This window comes from Anabas testudineus, chromosome 15 (genome assembly GCF_900324465.2).
Source record: "Anabas testudineus chromosome 15, fAnaTes1.2, whole genome shotgun sequence".
NCBI classification, from domain to species: domain Eukaryota; kingdom Metazoa; phylum Chordata; class Actinopteri; order Anabantiformes; family Anabantidae; genus Anabas; species Anabas testudineus.
This window is the reverse complement of record NC_046624.1, coordinates 5,701,559-5,723,503: the sequence shown is the minus strand read 5'-3', so window position 1 is coordinate 5,723,503 and position 21,945 is coordinate 5,701,559. Positions and strand designations below refer to the sequence as shown.

Here is a 21,945-nt window from a genome sequence, read left to right as displayed (position 1 = left end):
TGTTTCCCTGAGGGTATTTTCAAGTCAGTTGCGATTCATTTACAACCCCGTTAGGACCCCAGCATGCTGCATAGAGCACTAATTCAGTCTGTCTAGGGGTTAGAGTGAATTCTACTGTTGGTGTGAACTTGCACCAAGCATGGCTTTGTGCCACTTTGAAGAGGCGCTGGATAATTTTGGGTTAACATTTATGAGGCACTGGGGTGGCCAGTTCTGTAATATGAAGAATAATATGTACAATCTGCAGTTCTGAGGGAAAAGGAAATGTTTTGGCGTGTGGTTATTAGTATTATTCTTTATGAAATGGGTTCCTTTCTGGTGGGAATGAAGAGCCTCGGAGTAAGCCCACATCGGTCTGTGGCCTCCAGGTTTTACTGTTCAGTAAACAGAGTGGGGAAGGAGATGGTCTACGCCACACATGTAGGGAACCCAAGAAACTTCAGTGCTCGAATCAAAACCGTCTGTGCAGGAAAGCCCTGAAAGGCCAGTGCCAGCTACGCCATAAAGAATCCAGCAGCTAGAGGTTAGGAGGGAGGAGAGGAGCATTAGGTTGGGTGTGTGGGTGAAGTATGAAGTTAAGAAGTGGCTTTTGTGCCCCCTGCAAAAATAATCTAAAAAACAGCAGCAGAACACAGATTTGATGAACTATAGGATGTTACATTTTGCCTTCGGTTACAAAATAATGACAACAATTATTTCTGGCAGTGGATAAACAGACAGACAGATGGAGTGAGATACAGGGAGACAAGGACAGACAAAGACAGAGACACTCATGCATGACTTGCATTGTCCCTGATCACCATGCTGGAACTAGCTTGTTGTTGCTGTGGAAATTACCATCACAAACTATACACTAAAACTCGCTCTCATTCTCAATGAGAGATATTCATCATCCTTTTATGATAACGCTCCATGTGGCTTTTCCAAAATACATATTTCTTGCTGTGGTTTTTCCACTGCATTAACCTGTGTGTGTGTGTGTGTGTGTGTGTGTGTGTGTCCGGGGCCGCCCCTTCAGATTATCTCATCTTCTGACAGATATCCTCCTCTCTCTCCCTCCCTTAGGTTTCCTCTTAATTCTCCTTCAGTTCTTTAAAGCTGCTGGCTTCAGTAAGAGTGAGCTGAGTTCCAGGCCCAACAAGAAGACTTTCCATCACACTAATGTGTGTCTGGAGACAAGGCTGGCCTCCGCTGGCTGGGATACCCACCCCCAGCTCTCAATCTAGGGGTGAGGTATGGGACTGTGGTCAGGTACCTGGATGGTGTAGGGTCCAACCATAGACGAATGAGCAGATAGAGATCGTTTGTACTAACTGTATCTCTTGACATATCAGCTGTCAATACTGAATATGTCCGCAGTGAAAATTCTACGAAGGTAACCCAACCACGACATGAACTAAAAGCAGTTCATTTCCAGAGAAATGTTGGCACTCCACAGTGAAACTATAAATGCATCTTGGAACAAATGAGCTGTAACTGTCATTATTATACTATTACTGCTGCACAAATACACACTTATATCACCTTGTAGACAATAGTAAATAAATGTCAACTAGTATCAGCTGTAAAGGACACATTTTAATTTGAATACATTATTTGAATTGCCTGGAATCTCAGTCACAAAATAACTAACGTGATTGATTGATTGATTTTCCCTTGGGCTGTGTCATAATGTGGTGTTGTTGTTCACACAATGACTAAATGATGGTCCATTAAGTTTCAGACAAGACAGATAAAGAAAGAGGTCGAGATATTCAGACTTTTAATCCCATAATGAAACCAGCAGCATGGATTTATTAAACCTGCCATGTTGTGGTGGGCAGGGTACATCCACACTGCAGATCCTTGGTGATGGTGTGAAGATCCACATACAGAACATAAATAGCTCAAGTACTGAAGTGGCTTCTCAGGAAATGACCAAAAACCCCAAACTCCTCCACAAGAGTTTGGTCGCTATGGTGGGAAAGTGCAGCTCTCCCTTGAGCCATTACTGGAAAATGAGATCCTTCTTCGTCGCTTTTGATCCATCTCGATCATCTGACATTAATAAAAGCTCATCATCAGTAGCCAAATATCCCATGATGTTTGTCCAATGCAGGACTGTGCTCCTAGCATCTGTGTCACTGTGCCGGAGGAGGGTGGCATCAGTGTGAGCCTTTTCATTCCTCAATCTGCCCACAATCTTATCCCTTGTGGGCAGATTTAGCATGGTGCTTTCTTCCTATTCAAAGAGCCATGGTTTATGACTCGACAAGGTGGAGTTATTGGGCACCATGCCCGTGCGCTCGCCTCCCCTGCTAACCCACTGGTGGACTGTGACATGTGGCAAGAGTGTGAGGCAAAGGCTTTTGTCATATTAATGAGTGGCAGGCCAGAGCGAATGATTGTTAATGCGTGTGGTTTTTGGGGGGAGGATGTAGTTGGAGTGGGTGTAGGGCTGACAGGGCATGTCAGTCAGAGAGGCTGACAGACAGGCAGGCTGTGGGAATGGGTGACAAAGGCCATCCGCGGCCATCGGGGGGCTTTTATGGGTTTATCAAACCGCTGACCCCCCACCATTCTGTGCACAGGAAATGTTCTGGCAGCTGAATGGAAAGATCATGTCAATGAGGAAGATGGGGTCTGGCTTGGGGTGAGTCATGTGGAGGGATGAAGATGAACAAGGGTGAGTTGTGGATGAATTTGTCGGGATGGAGATTTAGAAAGGAACGTGAAGCTCCTCACTCGTTCATCTGAATTTTCAAAACGTGCAACTTAAACAGTAGCTGAACATAAGCTCATTTATGTTCTCGAGAAGAGAAGATACCACTCTCATGTGTGCAGTACATGTGCATCGCTAATTATTTACAGTTGCGTTCTCTGTGTGGTGGCATGCAGCCAATAAAAAAGAGAGGACATGTATTTTCCTTTTTTTTTGCAAACTACAGTAGCCTAGAGTAAATGACACAAATAAATGTTGAACAAATGTGCCTCCTCCTGAGACCATCAAGTCGCTTCGTGCTGCAGTCTCATGCTGCTCGAGTTGATTCTGATCCCCGTAAAACAGCCTTTTGACGTTTCTCTCCCCTCGCCCAGCAGCTAAGTACAGTATTGGTAAACAGATCATGTAGCATTGCAGCAGTGAAGCGAGCAGTTGCAGACAGATCAGCTTGATGATAAAGAAAGATGGCAAACATTAACAGGAAGGGAGGGGGAGAGCATACGAGCGCTTCGGAGTGTTTCAGTAAAGCATGTGCCCGCGCTGTGCGGCTGAAGAGAAATGGTGATGTTCCATTGCAGGTTACCAAGTGGGAGCCCTGTGCTTGTCTGATTAAAACAGCTGCAAATATCACACAAAGGCATTAATCTGCATCTGCACTAAAGATCTATATACTGTATGTAGAACCACTGTTTACATACAACTCAATAGAAAACAGGTCTCACACGGAGACATGTAGGTATGTGAAAGAAAAACAGAAGAAGTTCCTGTGGAGCTGAACATCACTCTGTTTCAAAGTGTTCACAGTTGAATACATTTATGTGAAGCTCACCCGATGCCTCTACAGCCGAGCTTAAGGCCAGTGAAAACGAGCTGCCCTGGTTTCCTGTCTCTGCACACGTGTCTTGGTTTGGTCTGAGCTGGGTTGTGTGGATTTAAGGCCGGGCCCCCCATATTCTGCGTCTGGATGTCTGGGTTTCGGGCGTCCTCCTCCATTGAGGTCAGCTTATTTATGACCTGTGCTGAAGCCAGTCCAGCACCTAGAGACGGGGCGGAGAGGAGGGACCGAGCTCGGCATAACGCTGGTGCATTCCTAGGCACGCAACACTTGACCAACACACACGGCCATAAAACAGACACAGACACACCGCAGATAAGAAGGTGGAAATATCTCCCATCATCTCATATCAGAAACAGTGTGCCAGGCTGTAGAGAGAGCCACCATCACTCCCCTTTACAATCTCTACTACCGTTCTTCTGTGGTATGCTTTACTCTTCGCCCAGTAGTATTTGTTTGTATATTTGCTGTGGTCTCTGTTCACCCTGTGGACTGATTTCAAGTGCAATACACTGATACAGATTTAGGGTTAAATAGCTTGCTTGACACTATTTCTGCCAGTGTTTCTACCATTTTTACCCAATTTTGGTTTGTTCTCATGTAACATTTGAGCCTTAGTGCTTCACGTCATCAGAGCAGCAGTATTGTACAGTGCATGGTGATGGTACAGCCTCAGCATCATGCTGGGTTACGAGCTAACCTTGCTTCTTCTCCTGAGGCCTCTCTATTGTCCCTCCCTCCCTGCTTTCTTTTCACCTTCGTCCCCCTATGTAATGGCTTGCCTGTGCTGTATCTTACATCACTGCTCAGTCATCTCTGTGTCAGTGAACTCTTAAATGCCGAAGGGGTTGTAAATGGCTCACAGTGTTTCTGCAAAACCGAGGCAATCAACGCTGACTTTCTGTGGTGGACATGTAAAAGAGATGGGATGGGTAAGAGAGCGCTTCAGTGCACATCCCTCTTTTTTTCAAGTTCACTCTTCCTTTTTTGTGGTTAAATGCCGCGGAAAATTGGACGTCCTGGCAAAGCAGAGGTGGATGTTTTCCCCGAAGCAGAGTGCGGATGGAGCACATTCCAGGGGAAAGCTGTGTAAATCCCTCCATTGATTTGGTGCGAAACCCGACTGACCTCTGGAATACATTAGCAGATTAGCCATGGAGGCCATGTGCACACAGATCTCTTAGCTCAGCTGCCGGCCTATTCAGAGTTCATGCAAGCAGCAGTCTGCCTGTGGCCCCCCGAACACAGAGCCCCGATACCAGGGGCAGATGGCCCCACACCCGCTCTCATGCTCTCGAAAACCAATTACAGCTCTTTGTGCATGTACTCATGTATGCACTTGTAGTTATGTCCATGTTGTTCGCTTCATCTTGGCGTGGTGAGTGTAGTGTAAAAGGTTTTAAACGTAGCTTTAGTAACTTCAAATGGGCCTTCACTCTCACATGTCAGACACCCTTTTTAAAGTGATTCTGACTACATAGCACAGTGTCCCAAAAACAAAACAAGCTAAGACAGGTGGGATTAGAATAGACCAGTAAAACCAGGAAAACACTGTTCAGATTATTATTTTTGTTATTCTGAAAAAAAAAAACAAAAAACAAGCAGAACTGCTAAATCTGTGTGGTTTACAGGATTAATAATGTATTAGCACTACTAACTGATACCGGACCCTGAGTGTGAATCTCATAACATGGTACACTAACACAGTGTTCATGGATTGAGCAAGTGGCCATAGACCTGCTATTGTGCGTATTTGTGTTTGGTTGTGTGTGTCTTGTTCAGGGTGAGGGGTGGTGCTCTGGGTCAGGGGAACAGGCATCATGGTCACAGGCTACAAGACCCGTCAGGGCCTAATGCCCCCCTCAGAGGGGACACATGGACCGACACCCCCTGACAGACCACCACACCGCAGGCAGACAGTTCATCCAGCAGCCAAGCAGGCTGACACCCAGATGGTGGCTGCTCACTTACTTTCTAGTGAAGGATAAAGTCAGCTACAGAAACGTTGAGGATACGACCCTCCACTCCTCTACTCTGCTCTACTTTGCTCTACTCGAAACCTTCTGCTTTATTGTTGTTTCTTCACTCTGTTCCGCTCTAGTTTACTCTTCTCTGTTTTACCATTCTACCTTCTTCCCTACTATTTCATACAGTATGGCTACTTTTGAACCCCTGTATTTTCTCAAACTGACTTGGGGTGATTTAACTTGACTCTACTACACTCTGGTTCTCTTTACTCTACTCAATTGCCTACTGTCTTTAAAACCTACTCTACTGTACTCAGCTATTTTGTATTTGGGTTTTCTACTCAACTCTATTTCGTATTAATCTGTAATATTATACTTCATACACCACCTTTATCGTTATTATTATATTTTATCAACTATATTCTATTATAATACTGTATGTCTGTATAATAACTCTTCATCACACTGCTCTGCACTAGTATTCTACTGTACTGTAATTTACAGTACAGTAGAATACAGTACAGTGTCTTACTCTCATTTACTTTGTTCTACCCTACTCTACGACACAATATGCATCAGTACTTCCTTTTTTTATATCTTCCTCCTATATTTATTTACTGCACTCACTACTTTTCTATATTCTGCCCTCCTCACTTTCCATCCTGTTCCTCTACCATACTCTAATACTATGCTGTATGTTCGGTTCTATTCTGATCTATTTTAGCAGAAACTGACACAGAAATACTAGTTTTTAAAATAAATAAATAAATAACCACAAAGTTCCACAAAACAACAACAATAATGACAAAGCTCTCAGTCTAATATCATTGTGGGGAGCTGACAGTCAAGCTGACGACAGGGAAAATGTTACAAATGGGACAATTTGCTTGAATGCAGCTTGGTGCTGTTGCAGTCGAGTAAACAACATCTCTGTCTAGACTGGCTGGGGGCAGTGATGGTTGAATACAGAGGACATCCAATGAAACACACATGGCACCACCACAAACACAACTGATGTGGAAACATGATCAGGATGACGGATACCACTGAATGTGTTTAACCATTTCTGCACATTGACAATTTTGGTCAAACTTTCAAATTTAACAATTAAATAAATCTGCCTGAGCTCAGAAGCCAAGTGATATCTCCTCTTTAGGATTTTTAATGTAAACACTGGAGAAATGCTTTATTTTTCTGAAATGCATGTTATTATATACACTGAACATAACCAGAACATGGTAAACTTCTAGTAAACACTTGGTAAGTTCCTCTCAGTCTGTAATAACCGATCTAAAGGTTAGGTACTTCCACTGCTTGTCAACCCATCTGAATGAATTCTTTCTTCTCCCCTAAAACAGTTTCCCGGCCTCCGCTTCTCTGCGCTCTAGTTAATGTTTATCCTGTGATTTATTTGGCTCTTCTGAGTGATGCTAGATAAACAACCACTGATAATTACTATTAGCACCTCAGGTCTCAGCAGTGGCTCCTATCTTACAGTGAACATTTTGGCACCACGGCTACAAAACCAAACAGGGAGCACAAAGGCGCCACGTTTTCACACCATCCCTGATTTATGCCTTGTCTTCACTTGAACCTTTGGTCACGTTCCTTGTTCTCTCACCTGGGATTTTACCCTCATCTAACTCCTTTTTTGTAACAATTTCAGACAGTACATGAGGTCTCACAGGGACACAAAATGCTCCTCACACTTGCACAAAACTTTTAACTCAGCTCTGCACTTGAGAAGCGTCATGAAACCCAAACCTGCCACAGTCTTTTTTTTTTTTTTACTTCAAGGTCAGAGGTCACCCGCCTACTATTCCTCAACCTGTCACCCCCTCTGACGGGACCGCATGGACTGTTGAGTTTATTGTGGCCTTTTAGAATAATAACAAGCATTCATTGTATTTTCCTCCTTGTCAATGCAGCAAGATGTGGATGGAAATGTTAATACTATTGAAGAGACATGATAGATTATAGGTTTATGTGACTTTCCTTCCCCGTTTTCCTTTTCTTTGCAATGTTTCCCAACCTATCAACTCCCTCTACAGTCCCTCTGTGTTCTGTGAGGGATCATGGGTAGTGGGTATCATGGCCAGTTGTTTGTTGCCACTCTGAATTACAGTGACATACTAAACAAGTGACAGCTCGTGCTGAGCAGCGTAGGCAAGGAAGAGAGAGGGCGGGCTGGGGTGGAGATGTGTGTTTGGAGGGGTGGGGCTTTCTCCTGCAACTTTACTCAAGCTTTACTGTGCAGTCGGGGGAAGAGACGGGGGAGGGACGTTTCAGTGTGATCATCAGGATTCTCAGGCGTCAGTTTACAAGGTGTGTCTCCTTGACTTTCACTGTTACAGTAATTACACGCTGAGGTTTTCCCACATTGCTGCACTGGACTGGTTGTACTTTTAATTACAGCAAACACTGATTCCACAGGATGATAGATTATTTGTGGCTTCTCCGGGCTTACAAGACATATCATCTTGTTACAAGAATACATCCATTCTCTTACAGGTTGTTTATATTGACAGCTTACCTTTCAAGGGAACCGGTGTGTGCACATACCGTGTGTATACTTACAAGATTATTTTGTAAAATGGATCCAGTTGTGTAGGATCAAATGCAGGTACACAGTTAAAATAGTTTATACATAAGCATGCTCATCTACATATGTTTGCTATTAAAGGAACTTAAACCCAAACTTATCATTCCTAAACTAAACTATACGGATTCCTTTTCTGCTCACTGAATGCTGGCTTTGTCCCCTCTTTTTTTTCTAAAGTGATTCAATAATGATGGATTAAATATGCTCTAACGGGGCACCAAATCTGGGAAGTGCTTTGAAAGGAAGTGTGGCATTCAGCTTGATTAATTTATTTGTACAGTGCAAGAAGAATGATAGAAGTGTACATTAGCTGGCACACGCTGAGGCATACATGTGGGTTTATGTGAAGAGGGAATTGTAAAGACTTTCCCCAGCAGTTCCCAAAGGTTGGTGTTGGTGCTGTTGGTGTATTCTTTTATATAAATGAATTAGTCAGTAGCTCTTTTGTCTTCATTTCTGCAGAGGAGTCTGTCCAGGTGCCTTCACAAGTACATGGTTATTTTCCATGTATAGTAGGAGTTTTAATCTGCTCTGCTTTGTGCAGCTCGGGGTTCCTGCCAATGCTGTGGCCAAGAATGGAGAGAAATAGAAAATGGTAGTTGCTCAGAGAGGTTCTTACTTCAGTGGATGTCATTGCTCAACAGCATGATTAGGACTTGCAAGTGCAGAACGACACAGTAGACAACAATGTTAATCTGTCAGGCGGTGCTTTGGAGGTGGGCATGCTGCAACCTGAAGCCTTGAGGAAAGCCAGCTTGCTCATAGTCTGTTACTGAGGATATGGGAAACCATGTAAACAGTGAGGAAAACAGAATGTATGAAAAAAAGGGAAATCTAAGTGTGTACATTATGTTGCATAAGCTGTATTTTGCGAGCCATTGTACTGCCATGTGTACACAGGATTATCTGTCAGGATGCAGGGAGAGACATGTTCAATAAGACGCATAACTTTGTCGCCCTCCTTCTCTTTCTTTATCTCTCTCTCGGGATGTAGTGCAGAAGCAGCCTGAGCAGGTCAAAGGTCAGGGTCCCGGTGAGGGGTTTGTTCCTCAGGAGACCGCTCAGCTCAAATTAGGCCTCAACATAGTTAACCTCGGCTCACCTCAATCGTCCCTTAAGAAAACATGTGCTTTGCCTCAATGCCTCAGTCTCACTTTAACACCGTGTGTCACCCACAGAAGGGCAAACATGCTTCACCATGAAGGACACATGTCTAAACAACTCTTGGATGAATGTTACATTTAAAGACCATTTCCAACACAGCTCAGTTATTAAGACAACGTATGCCAGTGGACACATTTTCAAAATAATTCGTTTATTATTACTGTACTGTGCCTGCAGCGGTTAGGTGCTAACGACAAGACCAACAAAAAGATGGAGCAGTATCGTTTACTGCTCCCATTGCACACAATATCTCGTGCCCCTGCCAATGGACAGAGCAGTTAGATACATAGAAACAATAAAGAGAGTTAAATGTGGGAGAGGGGAATGGAAAACAGCACCAAGTCAAGGTCAAGTCTATAACTGCCACCCTACACGGTGATTTAGGTGCTGTGGCCAGAGGGCTTGTCCAATAGTGGCTCAGGAGTGAGTTAGGGTGGGATGGTAGAGGTGTTGAAAGCCTTGCCGGTAATGACTTGCTGATGACATCAGGACATAGAACAGAGCAGAACAGAACAGAAAAGAGTCTTTTCTCAGCCAGGGGTTAAAGGTCAGACAGCCCATTCACTGACCTTGTGATTTATTCCCTGGGCCTCCTTCAATCTATAAACACAATGAAAGCTATGTGTATGCTGGGAATGCATGACTCTCTCTGAGGTGGGCACTTCAGAGACAGACCAAATAATGTTTGTTTCTCCAGCCCTCTTTAGTCCTTACTCTGTCACCGTCTGCGACATCTAACGTTGTCTAAAGATCAGCCCGACGACAGGCTGCGTGCATCTTTGAATGGTGTAGTAACTCACTACAGACAACACCTGCTTTCCAAATGCACTGAACGTCTTTCAGAGGCCCTGCTGCTTTACAAGAGGGAACCATGAGGACATCTCAAAGATGGCATCGTCGGGGAGATAGAGTTCTCTTCGTAGCAGCGGATAGTGCTGCTGGGAAGAGCAGTAGGAAGTGCACGTTCTGTGAGTCGAGAGAGTTTGGCTCTGTACACCATGTAATATTTAACCTGACTTCCTGCAGCTCCTGAGAGAAGTACTGTAGAGATCTTCCTGTCTAACTCCATTTTGGGAAATTAATTATTCACTTCCTGTTAGTTTGGAGAACTTATACCACTCTCATATACTGTATGTATGTTCAACATAGAGAGATCAGTTGGCTTTTTTTAGCAACTCCGTCCCAAGTTGTTTTACTTTTTATCACTTGGAAACAGCGTCAGGAACCAATTAAAAAAACCTCCCCCAGTGGATACCTTTTCACTTTTTGTAAGTGTGTGTCTCTTGACTGGTTACATTGAGCCCTGAGTCACTGTCAACCAACACTGAGCCCTGAGTAACTCTGCCTTTGCAATGACGCAAGCCTTACAACCCATAGTCAGGATGTGTTTACTAAAGAGGAATACTGAGCTGTTGTAGTTAACTCTTAAAGTGCTTAGGGAGAAAAATAAAACTTCCACAATGTCAGCACAGGCTGAAGTTCTGACTTGCAAACGTCATGCCCAGGATGACTAAAGTGACCTATCCTCTGAACCAATGAGCTGTGTGATGTGGTTGTATCTGTGTGTGGCTTGTGTGCGTGTGCATAATTATGGTGTGTGACTGTTACTGTTGTGAAGGAGGATATAGACAAAGACAGAGAGTGAAGAAGAGAAACCTTTGTCATTTGTGAAATGCCAGGAAAAAGCTCGATTCATTCTTCTTTTTATACAGTGGTATAAAGTTGTCAGTTCCACTCAGCGTTTCTCTGGAAAAAGTTCTGTGTTATTTTTATTAGGATTAATGGTGCCAGTCAGGTGGGAGGGAAAGCAGACATTTTGATCTATACTACAACACTGTAGCTCGCCCCATGTTTCTGCTTCATGTGCTGCTGTTTGCTCTTTCCCACTGCAGCACCGAGGAGTCGAGAAATCTCAAGTCCTCCCCCCCCCACCCAGGTCCTTATGCTCGCTTTTCAGCTGAGCGCCACTGCAAGCTCAAACTGTAGGCATCCCAGCTATTTCAAACACTCTGGAGCTGTGAGGTGGAAACATGTGAGGAATCTGGATGATTGACCCTCCACTCCTCCTCCATCCACTCCCTCTATCCCTGCTCTCTGTTACCTGCTGAGTGGGAGGAGAGGACAGCGGAGGCCTGGTTGTCTGGACGAGGTTATTACAGCATATCAGTGACACTGTGGAGGAAGACCTGCTGACTTACCGAATGATGCCTCCTGAGCTAAAAACAGAGGCTGTTTCTGGGGGGTTCAGCAGAAAAAGCTGGCAGAGACGTCCAGCGTGCCCATGATAAGAATAACATGTTCATCTCTAAATACTTTAACAACACATCTCTTGTACTACTTGTACTACGGATGAGTCCTGTTCTTTCATCTCGCACTTCATGTCAGCCTTCATGTACATTGTCACAGCTGCAGAGGAGCTACAGTGTATGGATTAAATTAGACCCTGAGGCATGTATCTACTTCTCCGTCTTTCTCCAATTTCTCCAAACCCCCACCAGACACAGCTTTAAGCCTTTGTTACATGCAGGACATGACTTGTTCACATTTAATGTTTTAATTTAGTAATGTCAGGGATTAATACATTAGGAGAAAAATACCACACAAGTCTCTAGGAGTTAGAATAACGAAGTTACAGTAACATTCCTCTGCCGGTCGTGATTAATAGCAGCGCTCTCGAAGAAGAAGGCGAAAGAATGATCTTCCAAAGGGCAAACAAGACAGTTTTGTGTCCAGTTATACTGAACACTGAGTGTCTCCGTTAGGTTTCTATAGCATTCAGAAAGACAGAGAGAGGGTTATGTAACTTCACTGTATGGGTGTGGATCGTCCTGTGTACCACAGCAGTGAACTGATAAGAAACCAAGCAACATTACCACAAAGAAATATTCATAAATCATGCTTGAATATACATAAAGACATGGAGGAAATGATTGGCACCCTTCCCTTAAAAAAAGAAACACCCACAAAGGTTACTGTAATAACTTGAAAGAGACTGTCTATTTAAAGGGTGAAAAGTGGTCAGTGTGCCGTTTGGTATCATGGTGTGTAACACACTGAACAACAACAACAACAACAACAACAACAACAACAACAACAACAACAACAACAACAACAACAACAACAACAACAACAACAACAACAACTCAAAGACATTAGAGGTGAAATCCTAAAACTTGCTGCCCAGTGTCAGAAAGCTTGTTTTTTGTTCTCCAACAGGATAATCAACCAAAACACAGCTAAAAACACCCAAGAATGGCTAAGAACAAATCACTGGACTATTCTGACGTGGTCCTGACCTAAATCACATTGAACATCTGTGGAAAGAGCTGAAACATACCCTCTGGAGAAGGCACTCTTCAAACCTGAGACAGCTGCAGCAGTTTGCTTGTGAGGAGTGGATCAGAAAACCTGTCGACAGGTGCAGAAGTCTTATTGAGAGTTACACAAATCGTTGCATTTAAAATGCTGTGTAACAAAATATTAAGGGTACCATCATTTTTGTCCAGGCCTGTTTCATTTGTTAGTTTTTTTTTAAAACTTCTGTTTAACCACAACTTAAAGCTACGTCTGATATTCACGAGTTAATTTCTTTTGTAAATTCTTATTTATTTTTACTTCTGTCAGTTTCAAGTTATTTCAGATTTGTCTTTTTTAAGGGAAGGGTTCCATTCACTTCATCCACGTCTGTACCTTAGACTTTACCCCTCCTGCCAATGAAGCGTCACATTCTGCATGAAAAGATCTAAGTGAGGTAACAATAATGGGAAGTTGAAAAGGAGTTTAACGTGAACTAATTAAGTGGTTCATTGACAAAGGTAAGTAACGGCTGGTTGCTGATTAGCTCACTTTAGGAGAATCTTAAATTTGCATAGCAGCAGGGGGTATGATTAATGACTGGTGAGTGACTCAGCCTCAAACGTTGCTCCCAGTTTCAGTTATGGCTGTCACAAGAAGCAGTCTCACTGTTAACACGTGGTTATTGGAGACTGCCTGAAATCGACTACCCTCCCAACACCGACAGGGAATCAATATGTTAATCCAAAATGCTATTAGCTTGTCAGTTTCTTGTATCTGTCTCTCCAAACGCTGCGGCTGCTGGTGCGGGAGGGATTAAGGAAGAAAGAGGACTGAAGAAAAGATTGGAGATGAAGAGGGACAATGACAGGTTGACGGATACCACCGTGCGGGGGCATAGAGTCCATCCAGTTCTCACTCAAAGGCCCATGAGACTTCGCTTGATGAGGTTTCTTTCAAATGTGGATGCCTGAGCAGGGGAAAATAAATTGGGTGATTGTAAATAGACTTATGTAGTGGGAGGAAAGAGACACACAGAGAGGGAGAAACAGCAGGGGGGATTTTGTGCCACTCTTGAAAAATGAGTCAAATTCTCCTTCCTCACCTCTCGCTCCCTCTTTATTTCCAGCCAACCTGTCAGCTCCACTGTTGTCTGATGGCTTCACTGGTGGAGGCAGAGATGGGAGCGAGGAGAAAAACAGATGTAGAACTGGCCATTCACAGGCCAAACCTTTGCCTTGTTAGTGCCTCTTTTCAAGGTGAATGGAGGCATTTTCCCTCCTTTGCTTACAAAAAAAAGAGGGTTTGAGCAGCGAGACAAAAATAAGAAGTCCGTGGAGATTAGAATCTTCCACCCTCCCCTGTGTCTCTTTCAGAACCCTTGAACGGCCGAACCAATGCAGGAGACAGCTTGAAGCGGTGGGGGATGAGCCGCAGGGGGCCAACCTCCAGTCTCTCTACTGGATGGCTGCAGAGAGACCTGTACCATTTGTTACAAACTTCCGTTATTCTTGACTCTGTGTCGGTGCACAGTGTTTTAAAAAATGATATCTCTTTCTTTAACCTCTTTTCCTCTTTTCATGTCTCGCTAATCAGAGGCACTGAGCCGTGCAGCACTGGATTACACTGAAAAGTTGAGCAGCAAAATGTATTCAAAGCATCAAAAGTGGAAGTATTTATTAGGCTGACAGAAAGGCCACTTTTATTGCCATATTATACCATATTATTGTTTTAATTATATCATCATTAAACTAAACTATTGTCACGGACTCATGAGAAAAACGGTTTGTGGTCATTGTGTGTGTCTTTGGTCGTTCTTTAGCCCTCCAGCATTGTTTCGTGTCTAGTTTTTATTCTCACTTTGGTCATTTTCCATCTGTTTGTGGTCATTCTGCATCTTTTAACTGAACTCTATGACTTTCAAAAAAAAAAAAAAAAAAAAAAAAAAAGCCAACACTGACTTCATACAGAGGTTCTGTCCCAGTAAATCCAGTCAATTATCCAGAAAGAATGAGTTTGATGTGTTTTCAGTTTTCATTTATTACATTTCAAATAACCTAATGTACCTCCCTGTATCTAATCTCTGCTAGTTAGAGGATGGATAAAAATAAATGTAACCAAAATAATAATAACACTTAAAATCGTTTCATTACTGCTGAGGTCTTAATCTGCTCTAAATGTGGCTTTTGTAAAAGCTCATCATGTTTTCCATGCAGAACCTTCATTTTGCTGATATAAGGTGAAGACGCCGTCTGCGTGTTGCGTGCTGCCACAGATGTTGCGCCTTGGCCACTGAGGGGCGTAGTTACCGCGGTCTGACGGCTCCGGAGCGCAGCAGTGGCCCTCGCATTGGACCAGGTCTGAGCAAGCTGAGCGCAGGACAGCCAGGCAGGCAGCGCTGCAGCTGCGGAGGAGGGCAGGGCCCAAAGGCACTGCGGCCAGGAAGCGGCTCGAATTACACTGGGGGCGCATGAGGTGGGGTGGGTGGTGGGGGGGTTGACACCCACTGGAGTGAAGGAGGAGGGCAGTGTGTGGAGACGTAAGGAGGAGGAAAAAAGAAACCTAGTAAAACCTGACAAAGCGTCTGAGGAACAGTGCGAGGACTGTCCGCGGAAGAAGGCAAGAAGACGCCAAAGACGCACTTTTCAGCAGAGAGAGGGGGGGGGGACGCACGCTGATGGATTTTAGGACGTCCTGCACGGGACAGATTTCTGCTGGCGCATTTTAAACACACTTCAGACCTCCTCAGTAAGGCTGCAAACTTTCTGTTGAGTGGACAAGTGCGCTGATCGGGGAACACTGGGCATGTTTTGCGCCCTAGAAGAAACTTGGTGACGGGGAGGAAAGTTTGTGCTGCTGCTGCTGGTGGTGGTGGTGGTGTGGGGGGGACGGGGACAGCACTCTGGGTTTTTCGAGCTGTTTTCGAAGGATAAGTCGGATTTCTGTGCATGGCATCGGACTACGCTGCAGGTCGAGTGTGGAATATACTGCTGTTGTCAGATTTGAGCTGATGCCGGCTGATTGTGGATTAGTAAACTGAAAAGCAGGCAGCGCCTCGCACATTTCTCTGTTTCTTTTTCTTTCTTTTTTTAATTTTTTTTTTTTTTTTTTGGTGCATTGTGGAGTTGGAGACATTCCTCCCTCTGGATTCAGCTCATGCTCTCTCCTCCCTTATCTGTGCATGCCAAAACAGAGATCTCCACGATTTGAATCCTCCCTGGTGAGTGTTTGCTGTTTACGATATAAAAACTCAGCTGGAAAACGTCTAAAACTTCCTCAGTATCTCTTCTGTCTACGTTTCTGCTGTCATGACAAACAGATAGTAGAAAAGCTTTGTTCTTTTTTTTGGGGGGGGGGGGGTTGTTGTTGCTCTTTATCATGCAGTCACACAGCAAAATGAATATATGACTTTATTGCGTATAGCCCAGTTGAATTTACTTTCCCCCCCTAACTCCTGTCAGGTAAACACATACACTGTGTTCATTTCTTATATTTAGATCCACCATGATGTTTAATTTGCATGTTTTATATATTGTCTCTTATCCCTTAAACCTAAAAGTGAACTCCATCCTCATTTCATTTTGAACACAGGCACCTTGTCTTATCACTCCAGGGCTCATTAACAAGTGTCCTGGTTATTTATTACTTTTCTTAATTTTCTACATTTATGGTGCCAATTACACCGTGACCGCAGTTGTTTTTTCACTGCTTGGTGCCGGAGCCCTAAATCACTGAGCAGCTCCAAACGAGCCCCTATTGTGGAAAAGCCAACCGATTTGAATTTCAATAGGAATTCACCCAGTGCCAAGAAACTTCATTCAGAGCCCGAGTTTAAATGAAGGCTGTGATCATGTGTGGAGCAAAGTCCCCCGAAGTCCAAATGATATGTCGTCAGCAGCAGTTTAGTGTTGAAAACCACTTTATATCAACTCTCCAAACTGTTTTTCTGGTTCGTTTGCTTTGGTTTTACATTGAAATCTTCTTCTCTTTTTTTTTTTTTAGTTGTTAACATTTCGATATAGCTGCAGAATAACAGGTATTTTACTGTTTAAAAAAAACGATGTAAAAACTAATAAAAGCTCACGGGTGCACCCAGACACCATGTGCGCATCCACCGTCCTGTGCTCCTGTAGCCCCCGGGGGCCGAATCAAAGATAAACGAGGATGTGCATGTTTGCAGGGTTGCTGCTCTCTGGAAGTCAGATTACACGTGTTTTTTTGCGGGTAAAACCAATCGATGCGTCCAGCTGGAGCAGCAGGAGCGCAGGGAAGCGTGACTTCACCAAAACCTCCAGAGACACTTGAGCGGGGTTCAGCCGCAGATGTCTGGCTAAACAGAGCGGTGTGCTGGTGTGTCTGTCCCCACACTTCAATACTGCATTTGAATTAAAGCCTGGCTGGCTTTATAATCAAATCACGGAAATGCAATAGGACCCCCTCACGAACACAATTAACACGTATGCTGTAGCGCGGGCAACAGGTTTGGCGCATCTGTTGCGCACGGGAGGAAACTGGTGCCACTTGGGCTCATGTGTTATCTGTCCGGTCCCAGGGATATTTTCAAAGCATATTGTCATCGGCTAATGATGGATTCTCTTATCATTTGATATCAAAAATAGAAGCAGCGTGGTGAAATAACGAAGGAGATCATGCATTTTTTTCCCCACATCAGATTTGTGAGGTGACATTTTCATAAACTTTGATCTGCAGTTGTGTGACTCATGCAGGCATCTAACTGGTGAAACTGCAAAGACTAACAGAGCAATTACTGTTAATTGGTTTCTGTAAAACACATTTTTTTTTGCATATAATTATAGATCCAGGTACAGTGGGTGGTTACCTGTTGACTGCTGGTGCCTCACAGCTTCGGTATGTCTGTGGCATTGCTTGTTGGACAGCATTTTGAAACACTGTCTCTCTGTTTCTTTCTCTTGCTTCATATTTTTCTGTCCCACTGTGTCAAGAATAAAAGCCGGAGGGAAAAACTGTGCAGACGCAAGTTGCTGGAGTTTAGAGGAATAGTTTTATACTAATATGTTTCTTTTTTCTTTCCCCCTCTTGCCACCTCTCTGTTCACACTCCCTGTCACTGTCTTCAATCATCACGCCGACGCCACCTTCTCTTCCTCCTTTCTCTCTCTCACTCTTTCACTTCTCAGCCCAGGTGATTGGGTGAATTCCAGTGAGTGACAGGCCGACCCCGCAGCAGTTGATGGTTGGGCGGACCCCCTCAGATGGGATCAGTGTCCAGGGGGAGGTGGAGAAAGGGGGTATGGGGAGCGCTGCCCCCCACTAACGGAATGGCCTCGTGGGCCTGGCTCCTGGCTGCTGTCCTGCTGTCTCTGCTGACCGTCAGTGTGGCCAGGCCGCCCCTCACAGCCACCAAGGAGGAGGAGGCCACTCTGGAACCTGAAGGTAAGCAGCAGAGGGTGGAAAGGGGACAGAAAAGAAAAGTGTAGGAGGTGTAGCAGCGGATAAAAACATTTGTTGGTTTGTTAGAGAGCAGACACAGGCCCGTCTGTACCTCTGCCTGTTTGTTTTACCCTTAAACTCGACGTGAGTTTGGTTTAACCTTTGTATCCTTTTCATCACATTTATTGTCGTTACCCAATCTAACGTGAATCAATCAAAATTCATCATGGGCCTTTAGCAAAAATGAGGATTTTAAGATTTCTGTTGTAACACAAGAACTCATTTTCTAATTTCTGCTGTATCTTCTTTTAGTTTAGTTTTTGAACTTTTAAAGTCATTCGATCAGTTCAAGTGCCTCAAAAATCTAATCAGTGGAATGAATGATGGGGATTAAAACAAATAAACAGACAGGAAACAACTAACCCCAGCATGTAAACACGGTTTCCTTAATACTGGATGTGTGATTCACACTTCAGTTCAGTGTCTCATGCTGATGTCTGCGGTAGTTAAGCGTATATTTGAGTGTTAAGGCCTGGTTTGTGACCCTGTGTGGGAGAATTGTGAAGGAGGGTGGGACGGTGTTTATGCTGGCATCTCTCTCATGGCCTCCTTACCTAGAAAAAAGAACAAAGAGAGAGAGAGAGAGAGAGAAAGGGAGAAATTAGGATACACCGCTAAGAGCCTTGCTTTGTTTTTGCGAATCAAAACAGTTCCTTGTTCCATTTTTCTGCAGTTTGTGAATTTTACTGTTTTTTTTAAACAGACAAAACCAAAACCTTTGAGAAACCCTTTAGTGAAGGGTCATGTTCTGTAATGCAGAAAGCCTCTCTGTGGCTTTTTTGGTCAGAGACGAGATAATTATTAGAGTTGTTGTGATGGACGGTAACTCACATTCCAAAGCTCTTTGTTCTGGGGCTTTAATCGGCATGCTTATTGTAAGTTAGGCCAACAACAGAGCATCACTTTTTTAAGCCACCTCCCCCCATCTCCTTCTGTCTCTACACACACACACACACACACACACACACTCTACACCTTCTCTTGCCCTTTGCCCTAGAGGTCAGTTATTGTTATCTACCTTGATGAGACTGCTCTCTAGTTGTCGTCGTCCTTACTCTGTCTGAGACTGTTTGGCTCCAAGCCGCTGGGTTCAGAGCGCATGGCCCGAACGCTACGCTACATGACCACAGAGAGGACACGGGGAGTTTTTGAGAGTTATACAATCCTCCAGGAAGGTTCTAAGAGGATTTGTGCATATTTGACTTCTCCTTTAGATGGAGAGATTACATAGCGCAGGGCAGCGGTGAAGTCATGTGACTAGAGATTAAGTGGCTAGACCTGGGGGTCACATGATGGAGGATCAACAGGCCACAGAGAACCTGGCCTGCTTATCTAATCCTGAGTTTCCCTTCTGCACATAGCAAACATACATTTTTTTAATCGCCGCTGTGTGTGATTGAATTAGCGTGTTTCACAGCTCCAGTTTGTTGCAGTCTCGTGTCCACTGCTCTCACCTAACACACACACACACACACACACACACATACTGTATATGTTAAGGAGACAGATTGGCTGGACCAACCCTCTCTGTTCTAATAGCACTCCCCTACAGAGATGTTAAGGATTTCCACCTCCCCATGCGCCCCTTTCTGCATAGCAGCCTTGGTCCCACCGCTGCCTGTGTGTGGGAGCAGTAATTGCTGTAGATTCATCAGATTGCATATCAATGTTGTCTCTATAGAGCCCACGCCTGCACCTCTGGTGGCCCTGCTAGTTTGTTTACCTGTGGCTGCTGTAACAGTAGAAGCAGAGCGAGCTCACTGGTTAAGGCCTCCACAACAGACCCATTGTTGTTGCTGTAGCCACTTCAGTATCTACGGGAGTGTTTACCTTGTCCAAGGCTCTCTGTTTGCATAGTGATTAAAATATTCTGACTGAGCTGAATAACAATGGTACGAAACACACAAAGATATGTGTGTGCAAGTCTGTCTTTAACATTTTCTGCTCTGCGGTCTGTTCAGGCCCCTCTTTGCATGTAATGTGGAATAAATGTGGCACCAGGCACATTGGAACGCAGGCTGAATGCGAGCACAGCTGACAAAAGTCAGCTCATGGTTTGGCTGTACTTCGCTGTACTAACTGCCAAACTCTGTTCTTCAAAAATGCTCTGATCAGCATGGAGACAAACACTTCAAAATAGCTGAGTGGTTAAATAAATAACAGCTACATTATGGCTTTCATTCTCCAACAGACACAAGAAAGGGATACTTATCGACAAAAGACATGCTTTATTTCTTAGAGAGTTTCTGGGCACAGTAGTCAGCACAGTATAGCCAGCTGAAGGGAACAAAGTAACAACGGCCTGTGTTCTTTAACAGCCATGATGACTGTGGACTGCTAATAAGATCGTTCAGTAGGTGTACATCAGTGTGTGTTCCTCTGAGGGAAGGTGGCAATGTAAAAGTGTTGCAGGCAGATTATCTTTGTGTAGCAGCATGCTATCTGCACAGTAGGAGTGTAGTTGTAAAAGTATAAAAGTGTCAGCCGGCCAGTTAATGACACAGAGTGTGTGTGTGTGTGGTGATGGCAATGGAACTGAACTCTAAACAAATGCAGTGTGTCCAGCCAGTGGTGTGACAGGAGGGGGGAACAGTTGGGCTGAATATACGGACCTCACACAATGACTTTATTAGCCTGCAGTAGGCTGGAAGTTTAAGTGTATTAGTTGTTGTTGTCGTTGCATGTGTGTGTGTGTGTGTGTGGACTGTTATTTGCCTTGGCTGATGTGCCAGAGAATACCTTGTCACTCCACCGCTCAACCTCACACCTGTGTGATAAGAGGCTGAAAAGAGCTGCTACCTGTGCCAGCTTGTGCCTCAGGTCTCAGCGGACTGTCAGCACGAGACAGAGAGGAACCCGAGCCGGCCGCACGCGTCCATGTACAGGACGACGGAGGAAAACAATGAACAAAATGAGCAAAATAAAGATGTCTGGTAGAAACAAAGCTAATGTCATAGCCTAATTAAAGCAAGTAAAATATCTTTCCTCTTCCAAGGTAAAAGGAATCTCGGCTCTAGAGCCACTCAGGCTCTGATGTAAGAAGATTTGGGGTAGCCAGTGGGTTCAAGGGGTCGGCTAGGGTTCAGGGAATTCCTTGATGAGGGGTAAAGGGGTGGTTGAACTGGAAGGGCTGTTGCCATGGATGCCAGCAGAAGTCAGTTTGTGGAGCTGCTCCTTTGTAAAAATAAAAAAAAAAACTAAGGAGGGATTTGAATGTCAAAGGACATCAGAAAAGAAGGAAGAGACAAAAAAAAGGGGGATAAACGTCTGGGTATTTGAATATGTGAGGAGGAAACAGAGAAAAGAGGAGAGGAAAAAAGAGGGAAAAGAAGGGCAGCAGAGATAATGTGATTTGTCATTGTGTGTGAGTGTGTGTGTGCCTGTTGGCCTGTGTTCATGCTGAGTGTGATCTGCAAGGAGATGGCAGTCATTACACTTAGTCCACCTATCCCATTGTGCAGAACACGACAGGGAGGAGATGGCAGAACAGACTGGCAGCTGAATAAGCATCTCTGCAGAGGTGAACTCATAAGCTTGTGTATGTAAGAAAAGCTCCAGGGCTATAGCAAAGTCCGTCTTGTCACTTCGCCAACATCGCTGCCTGGCATTGGCTGATTTGACAGACAGAAACAAGACAGATGTGAAGGAGACACTGGTGAAAATTGCCTGCTGTGATTTCCAGCAGAAAATTGTTCTTGCCAGGAAAGATGGTGAGAATGAGGAGAAGGAGTGGACAGCCTGAATCTATCACACCTAATAGACAGATGTAATAGCTGTCAGACAAGAAGAGAGAGATGGTTTTGAAATGGAGAGGTACTTCAGGAGAAGAGAGACAAAATAACAGTGGTGATGGAGGCAGGGAGGGAGGAGGAGAAAGCTGTTTGATAGAACTCAAGTTTGTGTATATGTGT

General features: G+C 44.3%; 1 protein-coding gene across 5 annotated transcripts in view; it reads left to right on the top strand.

The window, feature by feature from the left end:
- The first annotated feature begins 15,096 nt into the window (after nt 1–15,096).
- The window catches only part of fgfr2 (fibroblast growth factor receptor 2), a 35,859-nt gene continuing 29,010 nt past the window's right edge, over nt 15,097–21,945 (top strand). For 2 of the 5 annotated variants that reach the window (XM_026356014.1, XM_026356013.1), the window contains exons 1-2: nt 15,100–15,783; nt 17,722–17,977. In XM_026356014.1, coding sequence (XP_026211799.1) covers nt 17,797–17,977 — 181 coding nt within the window. In that variant the 5' untranslated portion in view covers nt 15,100–15,783; nt 17,722–17,796. Of the gene's footprint in view, nt 15,784–17,721; nt 17,978–21,945 lie in introns of all 5 variants that reach the window. The other 3 variants (XM_026356011.1, XM_026356009.1, XM_026356010.1) reach the window with 3 other exon arrangements.